This window comes from Rhinolophus hipposideros, assembly GCF_964194185.1.
Source record: "Rhinolophus hipposideros genome assembly, chromosome: 18".
NCBI lineage: Eukaryota > Metazoa > Chordata > Mammalia > Chiroptera > Rhinolophidae > Rhinolophus > Rhinolophus hipposideros.
This window is the reverse complement of record NC_138064.1, coordinates 33546774-33567531: the sequence shown is the minus strand read 5'-3', so window position 1 is coordinate 33567531 and position 20758 is coordinate 33546774. Positions and strand designations below refer to the sequence as shown.

General features: G+C 35.7%; 1 protein-coding gene across 1 annotated transcript in view; it reads right to left on the bottom strand.

The window, feature by feature from the left end:
• The window catches only part of FAM133B (family with sequence similarity 133 member B), a 26717-nt gene extending 5959 nt beyond the window's left edge, over positions 1 to 20758 (bottom strand). The window contains exons 1-10 of the mRNA XM_081080214.1: positions 20631 to 20758; positions 13951 to 14048; positions 11851 to 11929; positions 11113 to 11187; positions 10940 to 10972; positions 10446 to 10508; positions 9824 to 9916; positions 8136 to 8186; positions 3333 to 3422; positions 877 to 924 (exon numbers count right to left, since the gene is read on the bottom strand). Of these exons, the coding sequence (XP_080936340.1) occupies positions 877 to 924; positions 3333 to 3422; positions 8136 to 8186; positions 9824 to 9916; positions 10446 to 10508; positions 10940 to 10972; positions 11113 to 11187; positions 11851 to 11929; positions 13951 to 14048; positions 20631 to 20654 (654 nt within the window). The 5' untranslated portion in view covers positions 20655 to 20758. The remainder of the gene's footprint in view (positions 1 to 876; positions 925 to 3332; positions 3423 to 8135; positions 8187 to 9823; positions 9917 to 10445; positions 10509 to 10939; positions 10973 to 11112; positions 11188 to 11850; positions 11930 to 13950; positions 14049 to 20630) is intronic.

Below are 20758 nucleotides of genomic sequence, written 5' to 3'. Positions count from 1 at the left end.
ACCAAAGACCAAAACAGTCTTCACCCAGATTATTTTTCCATTCAGAAAAAAAAAATCTTAAGTGTCACCTGGATCTTAAAGGCATATAGAATGTTAATTCTGAATCATACATTACTAAGTGAACATTCTTATTAGAGAAAAACTCGGGAAATTATGGGAAGGGACAGTTACCCTCAACTCTACAAATGATGCTGTTCTCATTTTTATTTTACCTCTCCCTAAGAAAATGCCTTCACAGTCCATGGCCCATACTTATACTGAGTGCTAGGTTACTTTGCTGATATGGTCCGCATTACTCTTTGATAATTGGCTATTTACTTTGTCTAGGTTGGTCTGCTTCTCACTCCCATTTTCCTTATTCTCTTCCTTCTTTCTCCTTTTCTACTTCTCAATCCGCATAGTATTATAGCAGAGCTGGCTTTAGAAATGACCAAAAGAATCATTTTTATTAGTGAATCATTTATGTTGCCACATTCCTGCTTATTATTCATTGCAGCCTGTGCTCAGAGAGGCTTTTTCTGCTGTCCCCAGGTTGGGTTGATGTGGAAGGAACTACTGTCGAAGAGAGAGGAAATCACCATATTTTAATATTGTATTTCATAGTACAGCTTTAGAAAGTCAAAAGTTCGAGCTTACATTTCTAACAGTAAAATACTTAAATGGAAACAGGGCATGTTTGCTACCAGGGCATTTTTCTGTTTTCTGAGGTCAGTTTAACTTTCTCCAACCCAGTAAGAGAGGCTGCTGAACACCACACCCTTCTCAATAAATATTTATTTGGTCCCAGTAAATGCAATCATGCTTTACCCATGACTCATTTTATATTAAATAAAAACAGATATACTGTTGTCATATAAAAACAGAAGTGATACTTGCTGTTGCTTTTTCTCGATATTCACTGCTTTTCTTCTTTTTTGCTCGTACCTGAAAAATTTAAATTTTTGTGGAGAACAGAAGACAAATATGCAACTTGTATTCAAGTTACATTCCCTAATATATGAGGCCTGACAATTAAGTTCGCGAACCAATCCTAGAAAAAGTGCTACATACCTCATTGCTGAGTATCACTATGGTCACCTTCGAAGTACTCCCTTTGGGAAGCTACGCACTAACGCCAGCGCCTAAGCCACCCTTCAAAGCAATTTTGGAACTCTTTTTCTGGAATGGCCATCAGAGCTGTCATCGTATTACCCTTGATGTCCTGAATGTCATCAAAATGTCTTCCTTTCAATATTTCCTTTATCTTCAAGTAAAAAAAAAAGTTACCAGGTGCCAGATCAGATGAGTAGGGAGGGTGTTCCAATACAGTTATTGTTTACTGGCTAAAAACTCCCTCACAGACCATGCCGTGTGAGCTGGTGCATTGTCGTGATGCAAGAAACATGAATTGCTGTCAAAAAGTTCAGGTCGTCTAACTTTTTCATGCAGCCTTTTCAGCATTTCCAAATAGTAAACTTGGTTAATTGTTTGTCCAGTTGGTACAAATTCATAATGAATAACCCCTCTAATATGAAAACACGTTAGCAACATCGTTGTAACAAGTTTGCGAACTTAATTGTCAGACCTGTGTTGCATCTTTAAAATTTATATGTAAAAAACACTTTGACCACCAAATGACATTTTAAATGCCTTGTTTTACCTCAACCCCTGTGACAGCACAATGAGGATTCAATAAAAAAACATTTAAAGGGAAGGAAATTACGATTTTAAATCTCTAGAGGGCTTATCTTATATTCCCTTTCAGCACCTAAAAAAAGCAGTGAAGCATAGTGGGTAAGACACATGAGCTCTGAAATAAAACATACTACCAAGCTCTGAGTCCTACCTCTGCTATTTGTTACTCTCAGTTTCATTATCTGTAAAATGAAATAATAGCCTACCTCAAGGGGAAATGCCTGGAATAAAATAGGTATTTCTCTAACTCTGTGGTGTTCAATAAAGAGCTATACATATAGTGTACTCAGTATAAACCAACTGATTAACATCCTTTAAGAATAATTAAATCCACAATTAACCAGGACAAGACAAGGGATGCCGTCAAGCAATGTCCAGGACAGCATTCACATGACTTTTGAACAGCCGGTTAGACACTCACGTAATGAATCTGTTCATAATATAGAAGCTAAATTTATTGTAATATGAATACAAAGTATTTTGTACAGGGTTTTAAGATACACTGAATGTCCCAGAGTGCAAATATCATATAAATAGAGGAAAGACTGTTTCACTCAGAGCTTTACTGAGAATTGTCCACCATTTTGGAAAATGTTATTGATGACAATGCTATTGTATGGTTTTTCAAGGGCATATATAATGCTCCTGCTACAGCCTGAATTTATTATGTCTTAAGATTTTTATGTCTTCTGGAGTTATCACACTCCAGCATTTATGTTTTGAAATATAATACAATTATACATTATTATTTCCTTGTATTTCTTCTATTTCTGTTAGGGAATATTAAGATAAAGTTGTGTCGATTCTATATACATATTAGTTACAAATTTCACTTCAGGGAGCAGTACACAATATTGCTAGAAAATGGGGGCAATAGGCCCTATTTTACAAACAAGGATACCAAATCAAAGAGAAATATTTTAAAGATAACTTACAGACCTAAAATTAACTAAAAATGGACACTAATTCCAATAGAATACAAAATCTAAGATAGGCTTATCAGAGATGAGAAGGACTGTACAGATTACCTAATTCTACTCCTTCATTTTGTAGAGAAGAAAACTGAGATCATTCCAATATTTCTGCTCCACAGAATCACTTTTCTACTCCCTCAATAGTAATTCCCAACAAAAACAAAGAAATGTGGTGTTTCAGTACGTTATACATTATACAGCATCTTTCCTGTAATCAAAATCATAGTATAATAAAAAAAAAATTATAAGAGTAAATATATCTCAGATTGGAAAGATATTTGAAAACATGGGTAAGGGGGGTGGGTGATGAGGGTAAGGGGGATCATATATGGTGATGGAAGGAGAACTGACTCTGGGTGATGAACACACAATGGGATTTATAGAAGATGTAATACAGAATTGTACACCTGAAATCTATGTAATTTTACTAACAATTGTCACCCCAATAAATTTAAAAAAAAAGAAAAAAAGGGAAAACATGGTTATCAAAATAATAGCGATATAATTATCTTCTAGGAAAATGCAAAACTCATTCTGAAATAATTTCCTTTTCCCCCATAGCACATCACAGAAAAACAAATAAATCAAATACTTATGAAGTATTTCTTTCTATTAATTCATATTTATTAAATCAAATAACTAAACATTTTAAAGTGAAGAAAATGTATTTGATCATATACTTACCTCCTCAATATAATCTGATTCTGATGACTCAGATGATACAGGTTTATCTTCAGGATACATCTTTCTCTTTTTGCCTAGTCCTTTAATGTCCTATGAAAAATAAACACATGTATCCTGACTCAAAAAGATATTATTACTATGCCATGCAAACTGTTTCTAAGTTCTATTAACAATTCTTCCAAATATCATAATAATTATCCATTTATATTTAGAAATATGGTGACATAATCTAAAATTGGTGACATTTACCAAGATTCAGTCACCAATTACTTTAATTCCAATAAAGTAATGCTTGTATTCAATAACCTGAAAAGAAGTAACTACATATCCCTTTAGATGCAATACCCTTCTTTTCTTCATACGTAACAGAATTTTTGTTTCTGCCCAGTGTTGGATCAAACAGGCCTAGAGCCGCAGAGAGGAAAATCAATGGGTTATTACTTGTGATGATCTAAAAGGATCTCTATGCAGTAATTTCTTTAGTGTATTAAGTGTTAAATTCATGTTAAAAAAATCTTCATCTCTAAGTATTTTTAATGATGAGGAAATGCATGACTCTGAGGAAAGACTGAGACAGGAGGGAATAAATATATATTTTAAGAAATAAAGTTTCAAAAACATCTAAAGAAAGTTTGGGAAAGTGTTAGGATTTTTTAAAGCTTCAGAGGGGATATGCTAAGTTGTCATTTTATTATTTTCCATATATTTTTTCTGTATGTTGGCAGTTCATAATAACAAAAACAACAAAACTACACAATGAAAAAATGCTCACCACCTAATCTTACACAGAAAAAGTGATATAAAACTTTATAAAGCATGAACCCAATTTTAAAGATATAAACCAAAAAAATCATGTACTAGAAAATAAACTAACAGTGATGATCTATATGTTAAGTTATAGGTAATTTAATTTTGTTTCTCCCAGCAGCTTATTTTGGTAGATATGATAAATGCTTATTGTAAAAAACAAACAAACAAAAAAACAAAAAAACCTCACAAATCCCATTAGCAGGGATTAAACAGCATTAAGATTTTTTGAAACATCTCTCTGCGCATATTTACAATTTTATATAAATACTCGCTGTTTGGAACCCACTCTTCTTACCCAATAGTATATTGCCATGCCAACTACGTCATCATTTATGGAAACCTTTGACAATCATTGAAAGCGTATGCTACAATTTACTTAACTCATCACCTTCTGGAGGGCAGACATATATGGGTTCTTTGCTATTAAAAACAAAGTTGAAATAGAATGAAGTGTATGTGAGTACAAAATCTTTTATTTAGTAATAATAATGACTAAGTCAAGACCAAAGTAGCCTTTACCCAAATGATATTCTTACTCTTCACCAACCCACAATCATTTTTTGTTTCACTTTTTATGAATCACACTTTACCAAAAAGCCTCTTTATCAGGTTCTTTTATAAATCATATTAATCTCAGATTATTTGGAATACAGTTTGTATTTTTCTAAACATTTACCAATTTTTCTGTATATGAGAGGTATTTTTTTAAATACTGAAGATCACTTAGTTTTTGAATTATATATTCCTAGTACTTCTTCTGTTCCTTGTAATTAAATTTTGTCCATGACTTACTTTTTGTGATCACTTTTTGCCATTCAGAATTAGAATTATGTGGTCACAAGTTTCTGAGTTTTGAGTCATAGTCCCTCCCCACCCCAGTATTATATTCACCCTTGTCTTTCTCTAGTAATTTTCATACTTTAAAAATTTTTACTTATTTACAATCTATTTGGCTTTAATGAATGTCTAGCTTTATGTTTTCCAAATAGCTAGTCATTTTGTCTCAAGCCACCTCAATCATTCACATATTAAATTTCACAAATACTTGAAAAATTTTTACCTGGACTCTATACTGTTTCATTGTCTTTTTTCTAGTCTTGTATTATACCACATTGTTTTAATCAAAGCATTTAAAAAATGTTTTAACATTTAGTAGAGCAAGCCACAGCCAGGAACATTTATTAAATCTTTATATGTATCTCTGAAGAGATTTATAGTTTTCTTCAAATAAGTCCTACCTACTTTTTAAAAATTTCCCTATATATTCTTTGTTATTATTATAAATGGGACATTTTCTTCCATTATATTTTCTAATTGGTTACTGCACTGCACTTTCACAACAATTTAAAATAAAAATGGGGCAAAAAACAAAATGAGTGTATTTTGACTTAAAATAACTACCTTTCCCTTATATATCTTTATAACACCCTAAACAAGAGTAAGAGAAGCCGTAGAGCAAAGATGTTACTCATGTGTATGAAAGATTAGTATCCAAAATATGTAAGCCTTCTAAATTAGAAAGATCAAAAACAATCCAACAGAAAAATGGGTAGACGATGAACAGGCAATTCACAGAAAATGAGATCTGAATGGCTAATAAGCAAATGAAGAGGCTCGCCCATCTACACACATTAAGTTGGCAAAAAGGAAGCCTCCCAATGTTGACAAGTACGTATGTGGAATAGGGTATACACTACTAGCAAGAATGAAAATTAGTAAGAACTTCGGCAAGCAAAATGTATATAAGTTAAATGTATGTATGTCCTAGGACCCAGAAATTATACTCCCAGGTGTGTCTCAGAAAATTAACAATAACTTGTGGAAAAGGAAAAATGGGTAAGAAATAGCCACTGCAGCACTGTTTGTATTACTGAAAAAATGAAAACTATCTAGATGTCCACAAACAGGAGATGGACAAATAAATTGTGGTGAATTAATATAATGGAATACTATAAGCAAAAGAAACAAACTTGAGAGAATCAGTAAGGATAAATGTCAACAGCAATGTTGAGTGAAAAAAGCAAGTTTCAGAAGGAAACACAGCAATACCATCTTGAAAATATAAAATACCCTAAGCTATGTATGAACACCTGTAACCAGAGTATATAAACATGAATGGAAGGATGCACACTAATTTCAGAAATAGCTGCTTCTAAGGAAGGAGAACGTGTCTGGTACTTTTCTTTTAAATAAAACAAGACCTAAAGCAAACATGACAAAATGTAAATCATTTGTTAATTCTAGCCAGTATGTATATGGGTATTTACTATATTACTCATTATGTATGTGTATATTACTATGTAACTTATATTATTTTGAAGTATTTCAAAATCATAATGCAGTTATTTTAGTATTTCACGTTTCATATTATCAGGTTTTAATTTCATACATACATTTTTTAAATTAAATTTATTGGGACAACACTGGTCAATAGCACTATATAAATTTCAGGTGTACAACTTTATAATACAACATCTGTATACTTCATCATCCAAAGTCTAGTCTCCTTCCATCCCCATATATTTGACCCCCTTTACTTTCTTCGTCCTCCCCCAAACCCCTTCCTTTCTGGTAACCATCATTCTATTGTCTATATCTATGGCTTTGTTTGTTGCTTTTTGTTTTATATCCCAATATGACACACACATTTTTTTTAAAAACATGAGAGTAACCACTTATTCTGATTTATAATAGTTTTGAAAATGAGGAATTAATGTTGAATTACATCACACCCTTCTGGCGACTACTAAAAGAATCCCATAGTTTCACTTAACTGGTTAAGATGACAAATTATATTAATAAATTTATTATCTTTGAATTCTTGGAATTAATCCAATTTGGTGATGATGGTTTCAGTGTCTTAATGAACCTACATTTGAAAATTGATATGAAAATCACTCCTAGGTATACACCCAAGAGAAATGAAAACATATGTCCACACAGAAACTTGTTTACAGCAGCATTATTCATCTTAGCCAAAAGGTAAAAACAACTCAAATGTCCATCAACAGATGAATGGGTAACGAACTTGTGGTATATACATTTAATTAAATGTTACTCATCTATAAAAAGGAACAAAGTACTAACATACATGCTACCACTTGGATAAACCTCAAAAGCATTACACTATGTGAAAAGAAACCAGAAACAAAAGGTGACATATTATATGACTGCTTTTATATGATATATCCAGAATATGCAAATCCAGAGATAGAAAGCAAATTAGAGGTTCCCTGGGGATGGGAGGAAGGGAGAATGGGAACTGACTGTTTAATGGATATGGGTTGTTTTTAAGGGAGTGATGAAAACATTTTAAAACTAGAGCAAGGTGGTTGTTGTACAACATTGTACATACACTAAACGCCACCAAATTGTAATTTTAAGATGGTTAAGTATGTATTATGTGAATTTCACCTCAATTTTTAAAAAATGATATAAAAAGACTGAGTAAAATATAGTGACACAGGTCTGCAGTTTTCTTTCATTAGTAACTGCTTTCTTTAAATTTTATTTTTAATAATCAGAATAAGATTTTAACATGTAAATCAGAAACATGAGTAGGGATAAACTTAGCATTAATTATAGTTAAGTCACAAGTGAAGATAAAATATCTACTTAGGGTAGAAAACAATTCTTTTTCAAAACTTATCTCTCGTACACTCAATTTGAAACAGTAGTCTATGTTCTTTAATTTATAGGGCCTCCTATACGTGACTTGAGGAAACAAAGGAAATGTTTAATCTCCATTATTTTGAATTTTAAATCTGAGATAATCCATTATTCTATACAAATTCAAACTCTCTGCAGGAATACTTATGATCTTTTACCTTCAATAAAAAATCCAACAAATAATTTTCTTAAATCAACATAAAATACCCTAAATGCAAAATAAATCTTTTACTTTAAAAAGGGGAACACATTACTGTTTACTTCTTGAAGTAACTGAAACATTGTGTGACAGACTACCTTAAGGCAATGTAAAATTATAATTACCTTTTCTTTCTCAGTTGCATCCTTTGACTTCTTTTTCTTTTTGAAGCTATCCTAAAGAAACAAATATATATATACATATACATTTTAAATGTAAAAGATACAGCATTACAGTATAAAGACAAAAATACCAAAAAGGCGATAAGGTGATTTGCTCGATGACTGGAAAAAGTTTATATCACTACCAGAATTTTATGTTAAAAATATAGGAGAAATGTATGTTGTGTATATACATGCTTGTATGGAAACAAGGCTTCTTCATCTGTCTGGCTGTATATAAATCTATGTCACCTAAAATGACAGGTATTGTCGGTAATAACCACATGGTCTATTTTAAAAAAAAAGACTTAATGCCCTTGCCCACATTGTCTGCGGTGGTCATATGCACTACAGTTCTAATTCACTGCGCTCAGACATCTATCAATCTGATTTCCAGACTCTCCTTACGAGGAGAGGAGGCAAGAATTTCTGTTTTTGAATCCCTCAGTTCTAACGATTAACCTTCCTTCCCTGAGCCTTACCCATGAAGTGGGATAACATAACAAATAACTACTTCATAGGGTTGAGAACTGAGTTAACATGTTAAGTGCTTAGAAATGTGCATAACACGTGGTATGCATTCAATAAATGTTAGCTATCATTACACTGGCTCTTCTGTTTCAAAAGACAAAGAAAGAAACCCAAAATTTACTGAATACTTTCTAAACGCCAGGCATCTTGTCAGAAGAAATCTCACTAAGGGACTGGCTACCTGCCACAAAACCAGAGAGTTGCTTTGTTCTCCTGGGACCCTAGGATGGTGTTTGTCAAATTGTGGTCCATGGACATCCCTGAATAAGAATCACAGAGGACATCTGTTAAAAATGTAGACTTTTCGGCGTCCGGATGGCTCAGCTGCTTAGAGCGCGAACTCTCAACAACAAGGTTGCCCATTCAATTCCTGCATGGGATGGTGGGCTGCGCTCCCTGCAACTAAAGATTGAAAATGATGACTGGACTTGGAGCTGAGCTGCGCCCTCCACAACTAGAAGGACAATGACTTGGAGCTGATGGGCTCTGGAGAAACACACTGTTCCCCAATAAAACAACAACAACAACAACAACAACAACAAAAAAAACAAAGGTAAGAAACTTCCCTGTGCTTTGTTCTAAAAATAAAAAAAGTAGACTTTTGAGCCTAACCAGACTTACTAAATCAGACTCTGAAAATGAGGCCCAGGAACCTACATATTTATTGCAACCTGCATGTATTTTTTATGACCACTGTTTGAGAGCAAACTGTGTCTGACAATTCTGGCTAGTACAGAACAGATTCAGGTACAGAACAAAGAACACTGGGCCAGAGAGTAGAAGATCAAGATTTAACTTCCAATTCTAATACTATCTGTATAAATTTAAGCAAGATGTTTTTCCTTTGAACTATGACTTCTTTATGAAAAATGGGAAAAATAATGCCTGCCATGTTTATCATAAAGCTGTCATGGAAATACTGAGACATGAAAACATACATGTGAAAGTATTTAGAGAACAATTAAATGTCATATGTAAGATATTAACTGACACAGAATACCAAAGTATAAAAAACAGCATCTCATTTCTAAATTGAGAGCAATTTAAGACAGGAAAAGCTAAAGAAAAATGTCATTACATGTGTTTGTTACCCAAAATGTTGCTAATTTAAATAATTTTACCTTACTGTCTGATTCAGTGTCTGACATGGAGCTTTCAGAAGATTTATGGGAACGGTTCTTCTTTTTCTTTTTTCTTTTTCCTTGTTTCTTATCCTATATAAAACATTTTTGGAAACATTTGCTTTCTGTTTTAAAAATATAATTGATGCACTTTATTAATATCAAACATTTATTAATGAACAGAAGTTAATGAAAGGACCAGCTTGTAAATATGTCACTTAACAATTAATATTTAAAAGGTAACATATCATTTTTCTATTTTATAAAAAGTCATTTGTTTCTGGGTTTTGGCACCAAACAAAAACAAAAAAACGTCAAGGGATTTGAGTCACACATAATTCTTAGCATCTAGTCAAATAGCAATTTTAGATTTTTCAAATCCACTTCTTCTGATAGTTTAAACAAGACAAATTCAGAAATCTAAAAAGTATATACCAATATTTAAATATCTAGTTATTTATTTGTATCAGCACTCTCAGTTATGGATAAGTAATCAAAACTTGGAAGTAAACATTTTTAACTGGTATTTCATAATGGTATTTCATAATGGTATTAACTGGTGTTTCCTTTGTCATTAAGGAAATTACAGATACTTCACGAATCATTCACTGGCAAAGCTTACCTCATCTTCAGAATCTGAAGAACTGCTGGAAGAATCAGAGCTTGATGAAGAAGAAGATGAATACTTGACCAAGCACAAAACAATTAAAGCTTGTGAGATGCAGGAATTTTTTTCTTTTATAGTCTCTCAAATATTTAACGAGATTGATCTAGTGTCTGAGAAACACATGCCATATTCATAAGACTTAAATATTAAAATGTCAAATGTCACATTTCCTCACCAAAAAGGAAAACAAAAGGCTCAACAAAGTAACAACAGATATAGCAATGGTAGTCCATTTTCCCTCTTTAATAGCAAAAAAGGAATTACTAGTTTATAATGAGGTTGGCACCTGTCTTTTATACCAGAAATAAAACAAAACCACCCATAACTACCAAAGGACTTCCAGGCTCTTTGACTCATCTCAAGTTAGCATACAAGTTATATAGATTATTCTTACTTTTTTGGTAGGCTCTTAATTGTAACATTTAGAAAAATGGAAAACTTTTGCTCACCCTACCAGATTTCTTCTTTTCTTTTTTCTTTCTCTAAAAGCAAACAAATAAAAGTACAAATCTAAATAAGTTGCTGTTTGTTTTCAACTGTATCTATTAATAGTAGTACACAACATTATTAAGAAAACCCAACTATGAGATTAAGGCTAGCAATAAAGTAAAAATGGTATTACCTGTCTTTTTTTGGATGAGCTTTCACTTCCACTTAATAATTTCTCTCTGTGTCTTTCTAGTTCTTTCTTCCAGTTCTGCAAAAAGGTTATAAATAGATGCCTTCTAATATACCTAATACATAAGATAGCCACTGTTTCCTTTCCTCCATCCTCTATTACCTCTTACCCACCCCAGCCTCTAATTACAAAAGATACTCCAGGTGCCAGAATTTTCTACCCTATTACCCAAGGAGCCTCTATGAGTTCTTTTCAAAGAGGATATTAAGGGGTGGGAGTTTTCCACTGTATATTGAGACTAGGTATTATTACTGAAGCTGAGGACTTTTTTCTTTCTAACAGAGATGGTTAGATTCTTTTTCCAACAGTAAAAGCTGAACTAATCCACACTGTGGCTGAATTTCTACATACATGTCTGTAATTAAAATAAGCAAATATAACCATGGACATCCCAGGGTAAGATGGGGGATAGGAATGGGGGAGAGAAGTGGAAGAACCTAATATTCAGAAAAAACTTTAAGATGATTTAAACTATTATAAGATGTTTTTTTTCTGTTTTTTTTAAATCACGTATTTACATACATACCTGCATTCGATATAACAAGAACACTCAGAAAATACAGAGCCCTCTTAACCTAAAGAGCTATGCCCAAACCCTTAGTTTATTAAAAAATTATTTCACTCTTCCTATTATAACAAAAGAGATTAGTCTATTTTTTTTAAAAGGTACTATTTACAAACCTCATTCATTTTTTCTTCAAATTCAGCCAATGCCTTGGAGCCTTTCTTTTTCTTTTCTAGTTGTTCTTTCACTTCTTCCCTTAAAAAATAGAATGTAAAAATGTTTTCAAGCAATTCTAACTAGAGATGGATACTTACAAACAATACAACAAATTTTCATAAACAAATTTTTCTTACTAGCCTAGTAAACCTCCTTTCCAGTGTTGATAATTTCAAATTTCTGTGTTCACATCCTTTTAAATCAATTAGTACAATAAAGCTTATCAGATAACACTAATCACTCCTTTTCTAAACATGGGTTATAAAGACTAATAAACGAAACATTTGTATGAAGAAGAATGCTTGACCAAGCACAAAACAATTAAAGCTTGTGAGATGCAGGAATTTTTTTCTTTTATAAAGTCTCTCAAATATTTAATGAAATTCATCTAGTGTCTGAGAAACACATGCCATATTCATAAGACTTAAATATTAAAATGTCAAATGTCACATTTCCTCACCAGAAAAGAAAACAAAAGGCTCAACAAAGTAACAACAGATATAGCAATGGTGGGTAGTCCAAACATTTGAGCTCTCACATACTATAGGCACTTTTAAATACATTTTCCTTTCATCCTCACAAGAATCCTGTGAGAAAAGGGAAGTATTCTTTTACAGATATAAGCTGAAGTTTGGGGAAGGTAAGAAATCTGTCTCAGGTTCCAAAGCTCTAGTAGTTCCCGTGTTAGGTTGAGCTCACGTCTACTTGCCTGATCGAGTGTATTCTATTATTAAATCACTAGTCTTCTCATGTATTTTACACATGTGCAGAAAAGAGGTAACACAGCAAACCTGACTGCTTACAAGCCTGGCCCTGGCTAGTGTCTGGGAACTTGGATTTGGTAGAATCCTTCCCGTTTTCTGACATGAGTGGCTCACCATGCTCAGCTGGTTGTACAAACACTATAATTTAGGCTGAACATCTGCATTCCTTCTGGGAGTCTGGAATTTTAGCACCTAATAGGCAGAGGCTGACCAGTCCCCCCAAAATCCCTGGGCACACAGACTCTATGAACTCCCCTGGTTGGCAACATCTCACAGGTGGCATCATAACTCGTGCTAAGGGAGTTAAACTCGTCCTGTGTGACTGCACAGGAGCCAGTGCCCAGACTCCTCGGACTTCACTCCACGCGCCTTTGCTGGCCGTGGCTGGGTCCTTCCACTGTAATAACTCTTACCCGCAACTACAACTACCTGTGAGTCTTTCTAGCCAATTACTCAACCTGAGGGTCATCTTGAGGACCTGTGACACACATGTAATATACTTGCCTGAGCACGTCCCCTTTAAAGTTCATTCCTTCTCCCCTATTTTAAAGACAAACTATACTTTGTTTTGGGGTAATTATTTTCTGGCAATAGTTAACAACAGCACTCATGAAGACTATAAGGAGGTGGACACAGCTTACTTCTTTTTAAGTCAAAGGAAGGATTCCCAGTTATACGCAAGCACAACTTTCATTCTAATTTACCAGCTTTCGGAGGCACTTAGAAGGACTCTGAAACTAACAACTCTGAAGCTTGTCATATGTTATCTCAGGAATATATTTAATAACAAGAAAGACATACTAAAAAATAATAAGGCTCCAAGCTTTATTTTAAAAGATCAGAGCCACTCCATGAGGGCAAAAACCAACAAATTTTAAAGTAAAAATTTTACAATGGGAAATTCTAACTCATTGAAAAACCAGCAAATAAAATTAGAACCAACACCTAACATTATCCTTCCTAACACCTAATTCATCTCAATGAAGGATAAGATTAATCAAACTCACAATTTTAAATAGATTAGAACACTGTAAAGTTAAGGTCTTTTTTCAGGGGATAGAGAAGAGATTGGTATGAAAAGGTTATCTGGTAGTGCTTTAGCTATTTTGGGTGGTGGGTTTTCAAATGTTTGCTTTATACTCATGCATGTGTTTCACATGTTCAAAAGAAAGCACATATCTATATTACTTCAAAAATTACGTATCTGGCAATTGCTTGACAATCATAAAAGTTGTGACAGTAACCTTTAAAAAGTTTATGAAAACTTTATAAACAGGTAAATTATTTCACAAATACCAGGTAGGCCTTGGTCGATTCAGATAATCTTGGATCGTTGGCCCTGAAGACTGGATTGGACCCCTTGATCTGGCCATTGCTATTGGGTTCATATAGGCCTGGAGGAAAAAACAAAAATTTACTCCATTAAAATAACCATTAAAAATGCAAAAACTCACTTACTCATCAAGCCATTTTTAAATAAATGCATACTATGTCGATCTAAGCATGAACAATCTGGCTAACCAACTTTTCCTTACAAAAAATAAATTTAATGCTCTATCAAGCCTCAAAAGTTTGGGAGATGAGTAATATTGGTATTTCATAAAAAATGTATTTTTACTAGAGATTTGATGAAAATGATATCTCTTTTCGGCTATAAAATGGCTTTATAATGCTTTCTCCTTAAGCCTAATAACCCTGCGGGGTTAACACTGCTCATCAGCAAATGAAACTCAGTTTTAAAGAAAGTAAAGATGATCTAACTCTAAACTCATTGCTTTACTTTATTATATCTTCTTTCTCAGGAAGTACTGTGCCATACTGATGGCAATTTTATTCACAAATTGTTAAAATAAAAAATTACATTATGCACAGGCAACAAAAGAAAAAACAGATAAACAGGACTTCATCAAAATTAAAAACGTCTGTGCATCAATAGGCACTGTCAAGAGTGAAAAACAATCCACAGAATGGGAGGGAATATTTGCAAATCACATATCTATTTGATAAAGAATTAATATTCAGAAAGAATTCATAAAGAAATCTTACACATCAATAACAAAAAACTCAAACAACTAAACTAAAAAATGCACAAAGGACTTGAAAAGACATTTCTCCAAAGAAGATACACAAATGTCCAACAAACACATGAAAAGATGTTCGCTCAACATCACTAGTCTTTAGGGAAATGCAAATCAAAACTACAATGAGATGCCATTTCACACTCATTAGGATGGCTACCATCAAAAACACAGAGAATAACAAGTGTTGTCAAGGATGTGGAGAAAATGGAACCCTTACAAATTGCTGGTGGGAACATAAAATGGTGCAGCTGTTGTGGAAAAGTTTGGTGGGTCCTCAGATGGTTAAACATAGAATTACTATATGATCCAGCAATCCCACCTCTAAATGGGATTGAAAGCAGGGACTCAAACAGGTACTTGTATACCATGTTCACAGCAGCATTACTCACAGTAGCCTAACGGTAGAAACAACCCAAATGTCCATCTACTGAAGAATGGATAAACAAAATGTGGTATATACACACAATAAAATACTTTTCAGCTTTAAAAAGGAATGAAATTGCTACATGCTACAACATGGGTAAACCTTTGAAACATGCTAAGTGAAATAAGCCAGACAAAAAAGGACAAACAGTATATGATTCCACTTATGTGAGGTAGCTAGAAGCAGCAAATTCATAGAAATAGGAAGTAAACAGAGGATACCAGGGGCTGTGGGGGAAGGGGCAATTATGAGTTATTATTTAATGGGTAGAGCTTTTTGTTTGGGATGATTAAAAAGTTCTGGAAATGGACAGTGGTGACAGTTGCACAACACTATGAATGTACTTAATGCCGCTGAGCTATACACCTAAAAATGTTTAAAACGGTGAACTTCATGTTATGTAGGTGAACTTCATGTTATGTATTTTAGCACAATAAAAAAAATCTACCAAAAATTTAAATTATGTTTTGCATTTACTATTGCAGGGCATATTTTTAGACACTTTTTCAAAAACATAGAGACAAAATAAAACAGGTTTGTTAATTACAGTGTTTAGCAAATAGATGTTTTATTAAAATTCAATTTGCTACAGACATAAAATCTTTAATTCAGTCTCAACCTCTTGATCCTTATATTCAGTTTTCCAAATTTAATTCAAGTCAACAAACATTTATAAAAACTCTATTTTTTGAAAAACTTTCAATTTATTTTAAGTGTGTTTTTCCAGGACCCATTAGCTCCAAGTCAAGTAGTTATTTCAATCTAGTTGTGGAGGGCGCAGTTCACAGTGGCCCATGTGGGGATCAAACTGGTGACCTTGGTGTTCCGAGAACTATGCTCTGACCCACTGAGCTAACCGGCTGCCCCCGAGGCAAATCTTTTTGAACAAGGGAGTTACATTGGGCATTGATGAAAGAGCATTTTTGAATTGAGTTGTTTGAGTTTTTTGTTATTGAGGTGTAAGATTTCTTGTTGTTAAGAGCACTGCGCTCTAACCAACTGAGCTAACCTAACTGGCCGCCCCAAACTCTTCTATTTTTAAAAAGAAAGAGTTTTGGTTGAAAAATGACTATTTTCAAGGTTGATTTTAAGGCCTGACACCTAATATTTAACATTCCAAAAGAAGTGAAGGGAGACAATGCATTTGTTGCATTCTACTTAACAAAATCTGTAAAATGACCAACATTTTCCACCTTCGTAACAAATATTACTTATATATTTTCAGATTTCTCTGGCAGAGTAAATATGAAACCACTATGAACAACACATACTGAGAACTATTTCCATTCAATTGGACACTGCCTAATTACTTGGGATGAAAAAGTTAAACTTTAACATAATTTTCTTACAGGCAGGAATGAATGCCTGAGCTCCCAAAGTCACAGATGTTACAAGATAAGGCTAGATGAGGACAGCAAACGCAACGTTAAAGACAGAGGCATATAATATTTTTGATATCAACTGTTATGTCCCCATGTATTTCAATTAACTGCCTTTGCTGACAATTTCAACAAGTTCGTGTAGAAATATGACAATCAAAGAAGGCTAAAAAAAAGAGGGGTTGGTGGCCCACCTAATGACACTGACAATCCTAAGCAGAAACAAGTACAATGTATAAACTAAGCTCATCATTTTTAAAACAGGAATTTAATACCTATCACCTTATTTCTTTGGTATCATGTCATAATTTTAGCAGTACCTAATGATAAAATATTTTAACTTTAAAATTGTAGAAACTATTTCCAAAGAATGCAAATACATACGAGGATGTTCAGAATTAAATTACTTACATAGGGGAGAATGAAAATATCCAAATAGCCAGCAAAATGAGATTCATTAGTACATTAAAATATACCTCCCAAATAAAATACTATGTAGCCATTAAAAAGATTGAGGTAGGTCTGTAATTGCTGATCTGTAAAGATGTCCAAGATTTCTTGAGTGAAAAGCAAAAGCAAGCTGCCACAAAATAAGATATGATATTAACAGCTATAAAAATTTTAAAAACCTAGATGCATATGCACCAAAACGTAAAGGGAGATGTCTACTTTCATCATTTCATAGACTTGATGACAATTAAAAAACAAAACAAAAAAACCTCATTATCTTTCTAAAAGTAAAATAAAAATAAAACAAACCACACACAAACATTATATTAGTGGTAAACAAAAATTCAACCTTAATACTGCCACTCCAATTCAGAGAGCTGAACTGTCTTCAAACAAAAATTCACAAATAGTGCAACGGTAATTTTTCATTCTTTTTTTTTTTTACTTTTTTTTTTTTTTAATCAAACTGGTAACCTTGTGGTTGAGAGCCCACTGGGTAATTTTTCATTCTAATTAAAAAAATCATAACACATTTACCACGTTTTTGTAGTCTTCGATTATTTTTTTTAGCATTTATCTTAAACAGTACATTAACACTTTTATGTCTTATTGTCTATTGTGAAACTGGTTTCCCAAAGTATGTACCAACCTATCTTTTTTTTTGAAACTCAGGATGGCAAATTTAGCTCAAAGGATATATAAGTGGGCAGATTGGAAAGAACAATGTAAAACTGTTAAGGACAAAATGTGCAGAACTTCATTTCTTACTTAGATTACCTATTCGTAGCCAGAGGATACATCTGTTTAGAGGGCAGAAAGTAACAAAATAACATGAAAGAAACTTCTGGAAAACAATGGGCACAAAGAGTGACGATCATGAATTTAAGGGCCCTTTACAAATCTTGAGAATTAAAATGTTCAATTAAAAAAAAAATAAAAAAAACACAACAGGGGCCGGCCCGGTGGCTCAGGTGGTTGGAGCTCCATGCTCCTAACTCCGAAGGCTGCCAGTTCGATTCCCACATGGGCCAGTGGGCTCTCAACCACAAGGCTGCTGGTTCAACTCCTCGAATCCCGCAAGGGATGGTGGGCAGTGCCCCCTGCAACTAAGACTGAACACAACACCTTGAGCTGGGCTGCCGCTGAGCTCCTGGATGGCTCAGTTGGTTGGAGCGCATCCTCTCAACCACAAGGTTGCCGGTTTGACTCCCGCAAGGGATAGTGGGCTGTGCCCCCTGCAACTAGAAACGGCAACTGGACCTGGAGCTGAGCTGCGCCCTCCACAACTAAGACTGAAAGGGCAACAACTTGAAGCTGAACGGCACCCTCCACAACTAAGATTGAAAGGACAACAACTTGACTTGGAACAAAGTCCTGGAAGTACACACCGTTCCCCAATAAAGTCCTGTTCCCCTTCCCCCCCTAAAAAACACACAACACCTGGTCAAGAATGTTCAATACCGAAGTGAACCCTAACATAAACTATGGACTTCCAGTAAAAATGTCAATGCCGGTTCACCAATTTTAACAATGTACCACTCTGGTGCATGATGCTGACAGTGGGCAAGGCTGTCTATAGGTGGAGGAAGGGAGTATTCAGGAACTCTGTACTTTCCACTCAATTTTGTCGTGAACCTAAAACTGCTCTAAAATAGTCTGTTTTTAAAAACCTGAAATTTAATGGTTTTTAAGCAATTCTGTCATCTTTAAACCTATAGTTTTATCATCAACGTAAGAAGAAAACAATGCCGTTATGCTCAGAGGCAAACATTCGTTTTGTTATCTAAAATCAAAAGTTATGATGTACTGAGTGAGTGTCAGATGACCCAAGTTTTGGTCCCAGTTTAAACAGTTCCATCTCCTCCAGGCCATGAGGAGACTGAATTTGACAATCTGTGTCTTCTACCTCTTAATTTCATGTTTTCACTCCCACAACTTTTGAAGTGCAAACAAAATGTCAGCAGAACACTGCCAAGACAGCGTACCAGGTAAATAAGCACAGCTGAGTTATTATCAAAATGCTCTGGAGTAAATGAAGCTCATTTGGAAAGTTTTTCAAATGCTTTAAAATGATACAAACCAACACTTTTTCCCAGCAAAAGGCCCAAAACATCTTAGGCTTCTGTAGGAGACAGCACCCAAGGTCCTGGTGACTTACAAACATTCAAGGCCCAAGCACATTCAAGAACCAAACACTTGACACTTCCAGCCTACGGATGCACTAGCAGAATGCCATTTCAACTCGGTGAGAATCTGGGTATCACAACAAGCTGTGACCTACACAGCCAGGGAAGCAGCAGCAAAGAACATTCCGCAACCTTGTAATTACGGTTCACCAGCGTGGTTCCTAGACTTGATTTAGGAAGGCTACATAAAGTTACAACAAAGATTCTGAGGATGGGAAATGTCATCATTTCACAAAAGTAAAGCACCCGCCCCCCCCCCCCCCAAAAGCAGCGAAGTAAACAATCACTGAAAAAGCTAGTTCAATTTAGTACATTAGCTTTAATGGCGTTGTTTCCATCTTGCTGCTCTGGTTAAAACTCCCTCACAGACAAGCCCAGGAACTGCAAGGCTGCCACCTAACTTGATTGCTAATCCCTTTTGTTTTCCATCCATCCAATGTGATGCATAACCTGGGGTTTCCAAACCAACACACGGGTGGTAGTCATCTAGAAAGCCTTCCTCCCATCTTCTCCCATCTCCACCTTCTCTTTCTAATGCTCCTGGAACCTCTAATCTCTATCAGATACCATTTCTTACTCTATTGTTTATGTATCTTTTATCTCATGTACTGGTCTAATAACTTTCCAACCAAGCATTCGCCTGGCTGTCTTGCCTTTTGCGGTCTCAACTAGGTTGAGGATAACACGGATCTTTTACAGATGAAGAAACTGAGGCTAGAGAAGAAAAACATTGTCCTCGGTCACCCAATTCCCGAGGGACTAACACTGCCGTTCCAGTCTGCGCCTGACGCCAAAGTAAAACTATTGTCACGCCATTGATGGGTTCACAGGACCTACTAGGTGCCAGGCAGTGCTGGTCGCTGGGGGCACGAAGCCAAAAGCTCCGATCCCGGTTTCCAAACGCAAGCACGCCTCCGTCAGACCCGGGGGCGCCGCAGGCCCCCGCGGGCAGGACCGCGTCCCAGGCCTCCGGGCCTCCATCCCGCTTGGGTGCGCACGCGAGGGGCGCAGGGCTGGAGTGCGAGACCCCAAGGAGGGAGCGAATCCCGGCGCCCCCATGGGCCTCAGACTTTGGACTAACATACGGGAGGGGACAGGTCTCCCTAAGTCCTTGTTGCTCTAAAGAAAAAGGGCACAGCTGGCCCGGCTACGGGAGGGAAGGGAGCCAGGCGGCACTGCCAAAGGGTGCGGCGGGGGTGGGGGAGGCAGAGGAAAGCAGAGCACAAGACCGGAGAGGAAAGAGGGAGGGGAGAGCGGGGGGACCCCGAAGGCGCCGACTGCGTACGGGGCGCATGCGCGTCTGTAGCCGGCGGGGAGGGTGGGGGGAGCTGGGTCTCTCGGCTCGAGGTCCGAGCGCCGCCGCTGACCCTCAGGTCCGGCTGGGAAGAGCCAGGGCTCCCGCTGTCTTGCCGCCCGGCCCCGCATCGCCCCACTGTCTTCCCCGCCGGGTACTCACCACCCGATTGTCCCGCTTCCCCATGGTGCTGGACTGAGCGCACAATCTGGTGCCGAGGGAGACCAGGCCAGGGGAGCGGCCGAAACGGGCCCACACAGGTCCTTCTGTCGACTCCCCCACCCCTCTCA